Raw genomic sequence first — 14,809 nt, 5'->3', positions numbered from 1 at the left:
CTGGGTCCAGCGCCGCCCATGCTCTTCCCCCACCGACATCCACCAGTGGGGAAGACCTAATGCGCATGCGAGGCAATGACCGCACTCTCATTAGGATCTCCCCATAAGAAAGCATTATCCAATGCTTTCCTATGGGGAAATCTGACGCTGGAGGTCCTCATGCAGAGCACGAGGACGTCCAACATCAGATAACAGACCAAAAGTCTGTTTTTATTCCGGAAAAGGAAGGAGTTAACCCTCAGAGGTAATTATTGCAGTTTATAAAAACTGCAATAATTACCACTACAGGGTTAAGGGTGATGGGAGTTTGCACCCAGACCACCTCAATGAGCTGAAGTTGTCTGGGTGCCTACAGTGTCCATTTAACCCCTTAAGGACCAAACTTCTTGAATAAAAGGGAATCATGACATGTCACACATGTCATGTGTCCTTAAGGGGTTAAATAGTCGATTTCTATCCACCCTGGAGTGAACAGAACCAGGATCCTCTGTGGTTGTCAGTTTTACAGCTAGGGCATGTTCCCAAATGAATTCATAAAAATGCAGATATTTTTTTATCAATTGACATGTTTATGAATGGGGACAGAGGAGTAAGGGGGCTGCAGTTAACCCCTAAAGCACAGTTTTAATTTTAAGCATTTACTATATAGAAAATATACTGGCATGTAAACGTAGAATGAAGGAAGTTGAGAAGAAACTTAATAGAAAAGGAGAAGTTAGGCAAAGAATGTTCATGTTGTCTTTAATGCCATTGTGGCTGGATGCATTATACCCTATTTACCACTAAGATTGGAAGAGAAATCATTATGTTTATAGAAGTTGTCAGGGTAGAGGCAGTGCTGTGTTATGCTACAAAGCGGGGGGGACCCAAGTGGGCTGTTATTTCCTTTCCAGCCTGGCTTGACCCCAAACCGTTTTGAGTGGAGGTTTTCTGAGAACGAGAGAGAGGGGTGTGTTACACAGGAGATTGCACTGTGAAGGATCACTCTGTGTATGATACTATTCTAAGTACTGGTGATTGCACTGGGATCTATAAACTGCTGGATTTTAATGGGATAAAGTGACTGTGGATTTTACAACAGAGATGGCATATCCAGGGAAAGCTCGTCTGAAGAGGTCCTTAAGTGAACACCTCAAGGTTTCAACTAGCAAAGCATGGGATGTCTTCTGGAAGAGTGCGAGAGAGAGGAGGTTATCAGGTTAGATGTACTGTTATTAATGCACTTGGTTGTAGTAATCGTTTTACGAGAACGCCATGTACGTACCAATTGGCAAATTACACTGTTTCGTTCTAGGGTTGTCCTGGTGGCACGCTGTCCCTTTAATTTGGTTTGCATACAATAGAAGCACGCTATAGATGTCATATTAGCTTTGCAGTGCACTTTTTTTTTTAATTTCATTTTTTTTATTATTATATCACATAGCTGACTATGACAGGCAGTCATCCTAGGTGGCTATGTTGTGTATACTGATAATATTGTGTTAGTTCCTGTTATGAACTTTTTTTTTTTTTTAAATAAATTCCAATGACTCGATTTAGTAGTGTTTCGAATTACAAGATTATTTTAATTGGAGTGACAATAAGAAAACTGTCTGTGATAGTATCGATGGCATGAAAATCTATGAATTCAGTTCCCAGATCAACGCTCTTTTATTGGAACTATCACTATGTCGTGCTGTTGGGAAGCACAGGAAAAGTGCTGCCTTGTAATGTGTACAATATTTGCCCTCAGCTGTAGTATGTAGCAATTAACTGCAGAAGTGAAGATCATTAACAAATCAAGCCAATTTATTTGGGATTCATTTTCAACTGATGAATTGATTTCCATTCTATATACTACATGGTGGCACGTTTCATAAATCAGGAAGCCATATATGTCTAGGAAAACCTGATAGGCAAGTCTGAGAATCAGGGTACAGCTCTCTTGAGAAGAATGGGTAAATTAGAATCACCTTCACCATAGTCTGCAGGGTGGAGTCTGAAAAGTAACCCACCTGGGAGGTTTTAGTGTTACTAAATTCAATCTGTGACTTATAGCACATAGATGTTTTTTGTTGTTTTTTAGAGGAAATAGCAGCCCATTGGCTGATGTAGTGGGTAAGATTTGTCTGTGTTGCAGGTGAAATCTATTACAATGATTTGAATGGGCTAGTGTCTTACCTATGTGTTTATCCCATGACAGGTGTATAGTCGCCATATGGGCAGTCGTAACCTAGGACAAAAACCCCACATCCCTAACCCAATAAGACACTGACACTAGGGTATATGGGTAAAATTGTCCACAGCTTTTATTAACCATTATAACCATTTGTTTAATAATAATAAGTTATCATCAATAATAACAATCATAAATATAATGATAATAATTTAACATATAAATATGGGTCATTGCCCCCATACTCCGCCCTCGCAACCGCATCCTTCTTTTAATATAACGGGCAATGACCCCCAACATACCAACACATAAATATATCTTTAACAATTTTCAACCTTATTCCAACATAACCATTTAAGTGCCAACCATAAATAACCACGGTAGGGGTATACCCGGATACCCCTACCCCACCAGGTTCTGAGCCACCTCCAGGACTCGAAACCTACCAACCACCAGTGACCACAATTTCCATGTCCGTGACGTTCCTCATGGGAGCCTATTTCCTCCTCCTCGGCTCCCTAACCCGCCGCTGTGACAAAACGGGAAACCATTAGTGATCTTAAAAAACCCAAGGGAGGGTGGGCGGGACAAACTCGGCTAGGTAAGAAATTAAATGTGCTCTGCCTAAAATGGCTGCCTATTTAAGTAGACCAGCCCTATTACCCACAACCACCCAGTCCTGGCCGGCTCCTCCTAAGCCCGCCTCCTAACCCCTGTCAAGGCCCTCCTCCGCTAAGCTGCGCTTTGGCTCCTTGGGGCTACATGACAGGTGTATAGTCGCCATATGGGCAGTCGTAACCTAGGACAAAAACCCCACATCCCTAACCCAATAAGACACTGACACTAGGGTATATGGGTAAAATTGTCCACAGCTTTTATTAACCATTCTAACCATTTGTTTAATAATAATAAGTTATCATCAATAATAACAATCATAAATATAATAATAATAATTTAACATATAAATATGGGTCATTGCCCCCATACTCCGCCCTCGCAACCGCATCCTTCTTTTAATATAACGGGCAATGACCCCCAACATACCAACACATAAATATATCTTTAACAATTTTCAACCTTATTCCAACATAACCATTTAAGTGCCAACCATAAATAACCACGGTAGGGGTATACCCGGATACCCCTACCCCACCAGGTTCTGAGCCACCTCCAGGACTCGAAACCTACCAACCACCAGTGACCACAATTTCCATGTCCGTGATGTTCCTCATGGGAGCCTATTTCCTCCTCCTCGGCTCCCTAACCCGCCACGGGCTCAGACCTTGACCCCTTAAGCTGTCTGAGCTCCCCCACCCCGGAGAAAGAGTGCCTTTTGCATCCCCTCCTGCAGCCCCAGGTTCAGCAGGTCCCAGCCCACCGCTGACAGGTGAACGCCGTCCGGGCGATAGTACCCTGGCAAACCACCTTCCAGTTCCACGTGTCTCACCACAACTCCCCCCAACTTCCTCACAAAGCTAGCCATCAAACTATTAACTTTGCCCCTGCATCTATCCAAAGCCGCGTAGTCCCGGGCGTGCCTCCAGCGCAGCCGCGGGACCATTTCCGACCATACCAACATGACCCCGGGAAGCAGATCAACCAGCCTGTTAAGGTCCTGCTTCATCCACTTCACTAGCCTCCGCTGCGGAATGAGGCCCAAGTCGTTGCCCCCCGCATGTAGTACCAACATGTCGGGCCTTACCCCGCTTGCCACCTTCCGCAACACCACCCCGCATATATCCCTCCAGCAATATCCCCTGTACCCAAGCCATTGTATTGTCAACTGGTCCTTTGGAAAGCCCAGCTGCTGGCCTTTCGCTCGAGCTGCAGCCCTCCTGGCGGCCGAGAAGACGAAGGAATGGCCCACGATCCAAGCAACACGACCTGGGGAAGGAGGAAAAGGAACAGTATAAATACCCCCCGGGCCCAACAGAGTGCCCACTCCCCCCACTAGCGCCCTAGCTAGCACTCCAATAAGCCTAAACGAACATAAGAGCGAAACCTGACAGACTCCCATCTCCCAATCCTCTTGACCAGGTCGTCCCCCAGTCCCAGGCGCGCAGCTTCTGTGGCTGCTCCGATGCGAAATGAGTGGGTGCCGTAGGCGCTTGCACTCAACCCCAGTCGTACCAAGCCCTTCCGGAAAACTTTAGTGAATTGGAAGCGGGATAGCGACGAGCCGTCCGCATGCACCAAGAACGACCCGTCCACTATCGGCCTCCGCTCCAAGTAGTGCACCACCGCAGCCACTGGACACAAGGCCGAACCCGGCAGGGAGCCCAGGGTCACGTCCCTGCCTGCCCCTTTCACGTCAGTTTTAGACCTGGCCAGGTGCACCACCAACTTTCCCTCAAGTACGCGAACCCCCGCTGCCTGTATGCCCCCTGAAGCAGACCGTGAGGCACTCACCAACTCACCAATCCTGAAGGCCCCGAAAAAGGCCAGGAGGAATGCCGCCGTAAACAGAGCCACTTCAAACCCATTGAAGCAGATGTCAGGCAAGGCCCGAATCAGACCCCCCAGTACCGACACCGGGCGCCTAGTGTCCGGCGCCCTACGTCCCCTTCGGTAGCCCTTAAGAGCCTGCCGTATAACAAAAGTTTTTGTAAGGTCCTCCCCCCCACGGAGCTTAAACCAAAAGGCCATTGCCGCCATGGTCCTGTCCACTACCGCCGGAGACGCACCGCTTGCCAACAAATGGAAGATGAACCACAGGAAGGCGTCCAGCGGCGGCTCCCCTGACGCTCGCCTCCCCAGCCCGTCCCAGGAACGCTCCCATGCACCCCAGACCTTACTGTAGGCGGCCCAGGTGGCCGGTGCGAGCGACGCCTTCACAAGACCTCCAAGCATGACGCTCCTAACTGCCACATCTCGTCCGGGCACGCCAGGCCCACGTCCAGCGCCTCCGGGGCCACCGTCCGGAACCTGGACCACTGAAAACGAGACAAAGCATCAGCCACCTCGTTCAGGTACCCTGGTACATGTCGCGCGCGAAAGACCACATTAAGGGACATGCACAGCAAGACAAATCGCCGCAACAACGCCACCGCTGGCCTAGACGCTGCGGACAGGTTGTTAACCGCATGCACCACGGACATGTTGTCCGAGAAGAAGACCACTTTCCGGTCCCGCAAGCTAGCCCCCCACAAGGCCAACGCCACCACCAACGGGAACAGCTCCAGAAAGGCCAAGTTACGCATGAGGGGGCTCTGCCCCCACGCCACCGGCCACTTTTCTGCGCACCATTGCCCGCCGAAGTAGGCCCCAAACCCCACGCTGCCCGACGCGTCAGTAAACAGCTCTAGCTCGGCTGTCGACACGCCTTCCCGTCGGAAGAACACCGTCCCGTTGAAATCCCTCAAGAAGGTGTCCCACACGCCCAAGTCAGCCCGCATGGACGAGGATACTCGTATGAAATGGTGTGGAGACCGGGCCCCAGCCGTAGCCGCTGACAAGCTGCGGCTAAACACCCTACCCATAGGGATCACCCGGCAGGCGAAGTTGAGCATCCCGATCAACGACTGCAGTTGCCGGAGCGTCACCTTACGCGCCTGCCGCACCTCACCCACTTTGGACCGTAGCGCCTCCAATTTGGACAGCGGCAGACGGCATTCCCCCAGAATCGATCTCCAAACCCAAGAAGCTAAGGCACCCGGTCGGGCCCTCCGTCTTCTCCGCCGCTAGCGGCACCCCAAATCGGCCAGCCACCCATTCGATGGTCCTCAGCAGGTGCAGGCAAGCCGGGGAGCCAGCCGGCCCCACACAGAAAAAATCATCCAAGTAATGTACCACCGCCCTGTCCCCGGCCTCAACCCGCACCACCCATTCAAGAAAAGAACTAAACTTTTCGAAATAGGAGCAAGAAATGGAGCATCCCATGGGGAGGCACAAATCCACATAGTAGCCCCCTTCGAAAAAACACCCCAGCAGGTGATGACACGCCGGGTGGACAGGGAGCAGCCGAAAAGCCGCTTCAATGTCAACCTTTGCCATAAGAGCCCCACGCCCAGCCTTCTTCACCAGCTCGACCGCCTGGTCGAATGATGCATAAGAGACCGAGCACAGCTCCTTATCAATGTCATCGTTAACTGACCCGCCCTTAGGGTACGACAGGTGGTGAATGAGACGAAACTTCCCGGGCTCCTTCTTAGGGACCACACCAAGAGGGGAGACCCGAAGGCCCTCCATCGGCGGTACCGGAAACGGCCCAGCCATCCTACCCAACATAACTTCCTTACCCAGCTTGTCCCGCACCACCCCTGGAAATTCCGCCACCGATTTCAGGTTGCGCGGGTGCCCCATGCTCTCTCTAGCCTGGAACGGGATATAGAAACCCTGCCCGAACCCGGCCCTGAGGAGCTCGGCGTCCGCCCTATTACCGTAGCGGCTTAGCCATGGCTCCATCGCGTCTAGCCTCACTGGGGTTAGTCCCCTGGGCAGCGGAAGCCCCACCACCGCCAACCGCGGACCCGGCTCCCGATCCCCCGGACTTACCTTTCTTGAAGCAGCGCTGCAGCCCATGTGCCCCCCCGCAGCCGGAGCATTCATGCTTAAATCGGCAGGAAGCACCCCATTTGTATTGGCCTTCATTGAACAGCCAGCAGAGTCCCTTTTGCGAGGCGGCCGACGAGGCGGACTGTCCTTTCGCGCCAGCCGCATGCTGAAAGTGCTGCGCCTTCTGCGCCATCATCAGCTTCATCCAGAGAGGCAGGTCCATCTGGTCCCACCTCATACCCGGATTAGCCGCCAACCGCTGTCGGAACTGCTAGTCATACCGCCACCATGCCAGCCCGCCATAGGTGCGGTATGCCTCCCAAATCCCGTCCAAGTAGCAGAATAGGGAAGAGCAGACGCCCGGTGACTTTTCCCCTATCACGCTGGCCAAGACGCAAAACGCCCTTAACCAGTTCCCAAAGGATTTCGGTATCTTGCGATACTTCTTCCGCTTCTCCTCTTCCTCCTTCTTCTCATCTTTTTTATCTTCCTCCTTGAGGTCAATAAATTCCTCCAAGGGAAGGAGAGAGAAGATCTCTAAGTACTCCCCCTTCCAGATCTTGTCTTTCACCTCCTGTTTAAGGTGGACCCCGAGCGGGCCGGCAAACGAGACGTATGCGTGCTGCCTTGCCGCATCCGACACCCCCCCAGTCAGTTCCGCCCGCTCGTTCCCAGCATCTCCAGGGCCGGGTGCGGCCCCTGCCTCTACACTGTGTGCCGGCGCCGCCGGGGGCCCCGCCCCAGGCCCACTAGCCGCTACCCCCTGTGCCCACACCTGCCCAACGCTCACCCCTGAATCACCCCCCGCCCCCAATGAGTGGAGCAGTGATTGTAGTGTTTGTATTAGTGTGTCTGAGTGCAATGATCCGTTGGACTCACCGGCCAAGCCCCCAGAACCGGAAGCGCTCGGGGCTGCGATGGGAACTGCTGTGCTTCCACGAATGGCAACGTCCACTGAAGTCCCGCCAACCGGGGAGCTCACCCGGTGCCTCCTGAACACTGATGAAGAGCGGCTCCGTGACCTGAAACGAGGAGAAGAAGTCCTGGGCAGGGTGCACTGTTCCCCAGCAGCCCTCCCGTCCCGACCCAGGGAGCGCCTGCCGACCACCAAGGCCTCCCGGCACCCGCTGTCCTGTCGCTGCTTCCCAGGGGCCACACCCCGCGGGCTACGACTCCTACCGACACCACCTAAAACCTGCCCCCGTCGACCATGCCTGGGGGACCCCCCCCTACCTCCCGCGGACCCACTAGATGAAGATCGACGTCGCCGCCTCTCGAAATGCCTACCGGCCCTAGCGCACCTAACTGGGGAGGGACTCCCACTGCTAGACCCGGAACCCGACCTAACACTGGGCCGACCCCCTCTCAGCCCCTGAACTACCCCCACTGCGCCCTGAAAAACTGCCCCTACGTTTCCCCCCCCGAACCCCCACTACCCCCTGTCCAGCCCTCCTAGACAAACCCCCTGACCTACCAGGGGGAAGAGCCCTCTGCCTGCCTTCCTCTCCTACCTCCCCTTCTCCGGCCACCCCCTGCCACCTTCTGCCCTCGGCTAACCGGCCCCCCATCCCCCCACTACCAGTCTCTTAAGGGAAGCCCGACCCCCCTTGTCCCCTACAGCCTGGGCCCTGTCCTTCCCCCGAGTACCCTTAATGCCAGCCACATCATGGGGGGCCCCTTGAGGATCCCCAGCACTTGCCTGCTGCTTCCGGCTCGCCAGGGGCCCTCTCCGGGCCGTCCTGCCCTGGGCCCTGTCCTTCCCGGCCTCCAGTGTAGTGGGTGCCCTCCCGGGCTGCATCCCAGACGGGCCAGGCCCTGGGGAGGGCCGTTCTTCAGCCGCACGCCGGGTGCCACCCTACCCGGTCCGGGGTGCGCACCGCCAGCCTCCGCAGCCGCCACCCGCCGGGAAGCACCTCGCCTAGGCCCGCGCCGCGGGAGGCGGGGCCTCAACCACGGCGTCCGCGGGCCTGCTGTACGTGCCGCTTCCGCCCGCGGCCTCCATTCCGCCGACACCTCCATCCTCCAGTCCCGATCCAGGACTCAGACGCCGTGGGGGCCTCCTGGCCCGTTGTGGCCTCTCTCCGCCGCCATCCCTCTCCGCCGCCGCCGTCAGGATCTGGTCCAGTTGGGCCCGAACCCAGCCCGCGTCCTGTCGCAGCGCCGCCGTCCGGATTCCAGCCAGCAACCTCTCCACGTCTTCCATGGCCCTGCAGAGGAGACAAAAAGGGGAAAACCTCACCCAGAAAAGCAGTGAACACCAGGGTGCACACAAACTCGGCTAGGTAAGAAATTAAATGTGCTCTGCCTAAAATGGCTGCCTATTTAAGTAGACCAGCCCTATTACCCACAACCACCCAGTCCTGGCCGGCTCCTCCTAAGCCCGCCTCCTAACCCCTGTCAAGGCCCTCCTCCGCTAAGCTGCGCTTTGGCTCCTTGGGGCTACAATATGAGATGATGATTATCTTCAAGCAATTAAAGAATATTGGCATTATGTTTAACTCTGAACTCTGTAAGGTACCCAGTAGTTGGCATTCCATTTATGACTGTCTGTTTTACTGGATTTGATAGCAGAATCAATGACAGGGCCATGGTGCGTGCAAGAAATTATTTTGGGGCTCCACTAGCACAATAGTGGCACAAAGATATTTAACTGTTGAACAACTCTTTGATACTTTGCCAGCTAGGGATCTACCATTTGCCTATTTTGCAAGGTTGTATTTGTGAGCAGTGTTTGAATGCAAGCATGCAGGGCTATATCTGTGAGTAGTGTTGGTGTTTGGGTACAATTGGGTGTTTGTACTGTAGCCATCTGAATGGAGTGGTGTATTTGTGTGTTGTGTTGTGTTGGTATTTGACTGCAGGGGTGTGTTTGCGAGTAGTCTTGGCATTTGACTACATGGTTGTTTCTGTGTATAGTCTTTGAAGTAAAATGCAGAGGGGTGCTAGTGTGTCGTCTTGGTGTTTGTAGAGATGCATTTATGTGTAGTTTTGACATTTGAATGCAGTGGTGTATTTGTGTGTAGTGCTGGCTTTTGTAGGGAATGATGCACACAGATACTCACACAGTTCTAATCTACATGTTTTAGCTTCCGGTTTCCATACTTTTATGGTTCAGGGAGGTGACTTCCTTGGGGTCCAGTGGGATCTGGCTGTGGTTGGTTGGAGACTGGAGAGACTGATCTAATGTGCAGAATGGCTCTAGGTGAAGTCTGTTTCCCCAGTAGTAGAAATCATGAATGAGTTGACTGTCATTCACACAATCTGGCAGTAGTAGTCTCTGCCAGATACTGCCTCTGCTTCTCTTCCTGGGCCCCCTATTGCCTCCTGTCAAGGCCCCAATCCTTAATCCCGTCCTTTCCACCCCACTTCAGTAACCTGGCAGTGGGCTGGCACTGGCGAGTAACCGTTCACCTCACCCATGATGCCAGCCAGCTCATGGTACACTACACATGGATGGCAAAATCTCCACTCTGGCTCCTTATCTGCCTCGAGAGCCCCATGCAGGCTGCAGTGCACCAAGGCTCCAAATGATCTTTCCTGTGTGGCCCTGTCTTCCTCTCTCTTGTTCGGCAGCAACTACTGGCTTCTTCTCCCTCCAAATAGTAGCGGAAAATCCCCAAACCCTCTGGGGCCCTGGTCCACTTGCACTGGATAAACCGCCGGTCGTTTAATCACTGACTGGACTCCAATGACTATTTATGCAAATACACAGTATATGGATATTGTATGTAGCTTCCATATGCTGCAGGAGCAAAATCAAATAAGAATCCTGAAGACCTACATTGATTGATTTAATTGCTCATTTCCAGCAAATTACATTACTCACATCAGGGCTGAGAAAAAAAATTGGCCCATGCACTTTTGCATTACAGTGGCCCACTGAGAAGGGGGCTGGGCCAGAGAGAGTTTGTTTTGTCATCACCAATGACAAACACACCCCCTTTCAAAGTGAGCATGTTGGTTCAATGTGAAGCGCTCTGCTGAAGAGCTCTCATATGAGAAAAAAGCTCTGTATTTTGCACAGCGCAAGCAAATGTATTAACATGCTTGCGCTGTGTTTGCTTGTGACCTGTCTCTGGTGTCTCCTCTCAATCCCCTTTGTACACACTAGATCCTCTGTAAGCAAACACACTACGTTTCCTAAATGCCACTGTTTAAAACCCCTACACACATACACGATAGGCCCAATGCGCATTGTGTGTTTGCTTACAGGGGATCTAGTGTGTGCAAAAGGGGATTGAGGGTGCATGTGAAAAATGCAGTGTGTGCATATAGGGGATATATTATGTGTATGTGACCTACTTTGTTTCCCCTCCCTTATTACATCTGCCTAGGGAGCTGCAATCCCTGGTGGTCCTAGTGGTGAGTGAACTCTAGCCTGCAGCGAGTAAGGTTAGAGTTCACTCTTGCGAGATCGGAGTTATGCCACGGTAACCTTGGCAATGCGCCGACCTTGCGAGAAGATGAACCTGGCATAGCGCCCGCCGCCCTGCATGGGTTGGCAGGGGAGATACTTTGATCTTACCCGCCGGCCTCGGCCCATGGTTATTGCGGTCCACTGGTCCAGACCTGATCCCACCACTTTTCATGTACTGCCCACCCAGCCATGTAAAGTGATATTTTTAAAGGAAAACACGATGGATATGGTCATCCTGATTCCAAAATTCATGTAACATGTCAATGATCTTATGCTATGGTTGGGTTATTACCAGTGTAAAATATGAACCAGCCTTTATTATTTGACTTATTGAAGAGGCACTTATTGGTAAGTCAGCCCATTATCCCTTTACTTTTTTCAAGTTATCTACTAAGTGCGAATAGCAGGACTTCAAAGTGATTTAACATTTTAGACTCGAAATAGCCAAACTTTAAGCATAGCTGACTGGAACAATTTATCTGGTAAAGCCTTTCATTTGAAATTCACTCTGAATTCCAGTGAATTAAAACTTAGTAAATAAACCTGTTAAACGTTCTACTTTCAGGGCACTAAACTAAAAGTCAAAATCAAGGCTAAAATATTGTTTTGGTTCCCCCCCCCCCCCCCCCCCAAGATCAGCTCATGCTTAGTTTTGTAATTGGGATTTTAATTTTGAATTTGGTAATTATTGTTAATATAGATATGATCCCCATTTAAGATTGTAACTAATTGCCAAAAACGTGGTGGAAATTAGAGACCGACACAGAATAGTTCCCCTTTCGAAGAATGGCTTTGGTTTATGTGAGAAACCACATGTCTGTGATGTTTATGTTGTGTGTTTACATTAAGGCTAATGTGTATCATATTACAGATTAGAACAGCAACTCTAGAATCAGCACATGTATATAATTACATAGTGGGAAACAGATAACCATAACAAGGTAGGTACGTGAAATAATAAACATGCAAAAAAAAACTGTTTATCAGACGTTTTCTATTATTCACCAAGGAACAAAATAGCATTATTCCGACAAAATAATATACCACATATTATAAATACTACAAAAGTATTAAGATTTAGACAAATTGCAAGCATTTGAATTAAATAGCCACATTTGGAATACCACACACTCGCTCGCTCTTTCTTCTCCAAATGGTACAAATTTAGTTCAATGGAATGTTGAACTGAATCTTCAGGCTGATTGTGGTCAATTCTAATACAAGCTAATGCATTGCAGAAATTTTCCTTAGCACCATTTACATAACAAACTTGTAGAGGACTATATAATATCCCAACAATGAAACCATAAAAGTGGATGCTATAAAATGCATTTACAATGTTATATATTTTCTATTAAAATTATTAAACTTTTGATTTAATATTTTAACTCATTGCCCACTGACTGTTTTTGCTGTCGGTGGGCAAAAACAGTGGATTTCTATACAGCCTGCAAACATGAATTTATTTTGCGATTAAGCCAAAATAACAATGTTGGAATAATTTTCTTTATCGTCCTTGTTTTCGGTACAGTTATTGTGGCCAAATGTAGAAATGTGTGGGAAAATTAGAAATTTACTTTGAAAGTAGAAAATAGAAAATGCACACTTTTGTAAATATCTCGTTTGTGCACAGTGATGAGACTTTGCTGCATCAAAATAAAATAAAGTAGAGCAGCATAGTTACAGTTTGGGTGGCTTAAGGTTAAAGGAACCCTATAGTCACCTAAATTACTTTAGCTAAATAAAGCAGTTTTAGTGTATAGATCATTCCCCTGCAATTTCACTGCTCAATTCAGTCATTTAGGAGTTAAATCACTTTGTTTCTGTTTATGCAGCCCTAGCCACACCTCCCCTGGCTATGATTGACAGAGCCTGCATGAAAAAACTCTCAAACAGATGTAATTTACCTTTAAATAATTGTATCTCAATCTCTAAATTGAACTTTAATCACATACAGGAGATCTTGCAAGCTATTAACATAGCAGGGGATAAGACAATCTTAATCAAATAGAACTTGCAATAAAGAAAGCCTAAATAGGGCTCTCTTTACAGGAAGTGTTTATGGAAGGCTGTGCAAGTCACATGCAGGGAGGTGTGACTAGGGTTCATAAACAAAGGGATTTAACTCCTAATTGGCAGAGGATTGAGCAGTGAGGCTGCAGGGGCATGTTCTATACACCAAAACTGCTTCATTAACCCCTTAAGGACACATGACATGTGTGACACGTCATGATCCCCTTTTATTCCAGAAGTTTGGTCCTTAAGGGGTTAAGCTAAAGTTGTTCAGGTGACTATAGTGTCCCATTAAGGGTTACCTGCCTTCAAGCTACTGTGGGCCGTTAGAATCGGTTTAGTACCAGTATTAATTTATAAATCCGTTTTGTGAGTCAATAAATACAATAATTGTGATATTTACTAATCTGAATGTTGGCAAATAAAATCTAAATTGTAGGCTGTTACCAGCGCTGAGTTGGAGCTATTTTTGTCTCAGGTTTGTTATTTATTATAATTTGCTACAATTTTGAGTATAGTAAATAATCCTGAAACAAGAACGTACCTTCACCCACTAATCTGCATCCGAAAGAAAGATATTTGAGAAATGGGATAGAAGAAAACTATATATTTCATATATTCGCCCTCGGTTAATTCAGGTCTGGAACAACCCCCATTCATCCAATTTTTGGGAGACGGTCTCCAGTTTTGCAGATGCCACGATATCTCTTTTCATCTGGGTTTTCATGGAAATTCATTGTGGGTGGTCGTACAGACTATGGAAAAAATGTGTTTTGTATGTTTCACCTAAAGTATTAAAGGATAGATAAGTGCAGGGGGAAACAATTTGATTCGGTTTTATTTTGGTAATTCCAAAATTAGTTTAGTCCAAATTTAGTTTTACTAATTTGGAATTAACTGAAATTTGTGTAAGAATTTTCAGAAATGTGGACATATGTTGTGCTGTTTAGCAGATGGCTTTCATAGTTTGACACCCTTATGTGAGATTGCTCTGCTCAGCACACCAAATTAGCTACACTGCACACATAGGTATATGGCATTTGACTGTGTGCGTGTATGGGCAAATAATTGTGCACGCCTGGGCTGGACTGTGTGCATTTATGTGTAAATGGCTTTTCACAGTGTGCACGTGTGAGCAAATTACTGTTCATTTATGGGTTAATAACCATGTTTGTGACTCTGTCCATGTATGGGTAAATGACAGTGTGATTTACTAAGCAGCGCCCTATTTAGGACAATTTCACATAAGGGTACCAAATCGCGCGCCGCTCTAATGAAGCCGGGAGCCGGAGCACTCCGGCTCCCGACATCACTAAGCGGTGCGCGAGGGAGCTCAGCAAGAAGATTAGAGCTCCCTCGCTGCCTACTCTGCCTGCCTGCACAGCAGCCCCACTGGACCACAGAGTAATCCACTCCAGCTCTCAAAGGAAGGCTGGGTGGATTTCAATTAAAAAAAAAATAAAAATAATAATTTGTGAGTTTTGGGGGAAGTGTGTGTGTATGTGTTAGTCAATAAGTGTGTCTGAGTAATAGTGTGTGTCTGTCAGAGTGTGTCAAATCAGTGAGTGTGTGTGTGTATGTCATTGTTTTTCAGTGTGTCTGTCAGTGAGTGTATGCATCTGTCAGTGAGTGTGTGTCTGAGTAATAGTGTGTGTCTGTCAGAGTGTGTAAGTGTGTGTGTGTGTGTGTGTCATTGTCAGTGTATATGAAAGTGTGTCTGCCTGCCTGTC

General features: G+C 48.9%; 1 protein-coding gene across 1 annotated transcript in view; it reads left to right on the top strand.

Moving 5' to 3' along the window:
* The first annotated feature begins 829 nt into the window (after nucleotides 1-829).
* Nucleotides 830-14,809, top strand: part of LOC134602504 (rho GTPase-activating protein 7-like) — a 356,266-nt gene continuing 342,286 nt past the window's right edge. The window contains exon 1 of the mRNA XM_063447440.1: nucleotides 830-1,198. Coding sequence (XP_063303510.1) covers nucleotides 1,084-1,198 — 115 coding nt within the window. The 5' untranslated portion in view covers nucleotides 830-1,083. The remainder of the gene's footprint in view (nucleotides 1,199-14,809) is intronic.

Source organism: Pelobates fuscus, chromosome 3, assembly GCF_036172605.1.
Source record: "Pelobates fuscus isolate aPelFus1 chromosome 3, aPelFus1.pri, whole genome shotgun sequence".
In the NCBI taxonomy this organism is placed as follows: domain Eukaryota; kingdom Metazoa; phylum Chordata; class Amphibia; order Anura; family Pelobatidae; genus Pelobates; species Pelobates fuscus.
Note: the sequence above shows the minus strand (reverse complement) of the source record. Positions and strands in the feature narration are given on the sequence as shown.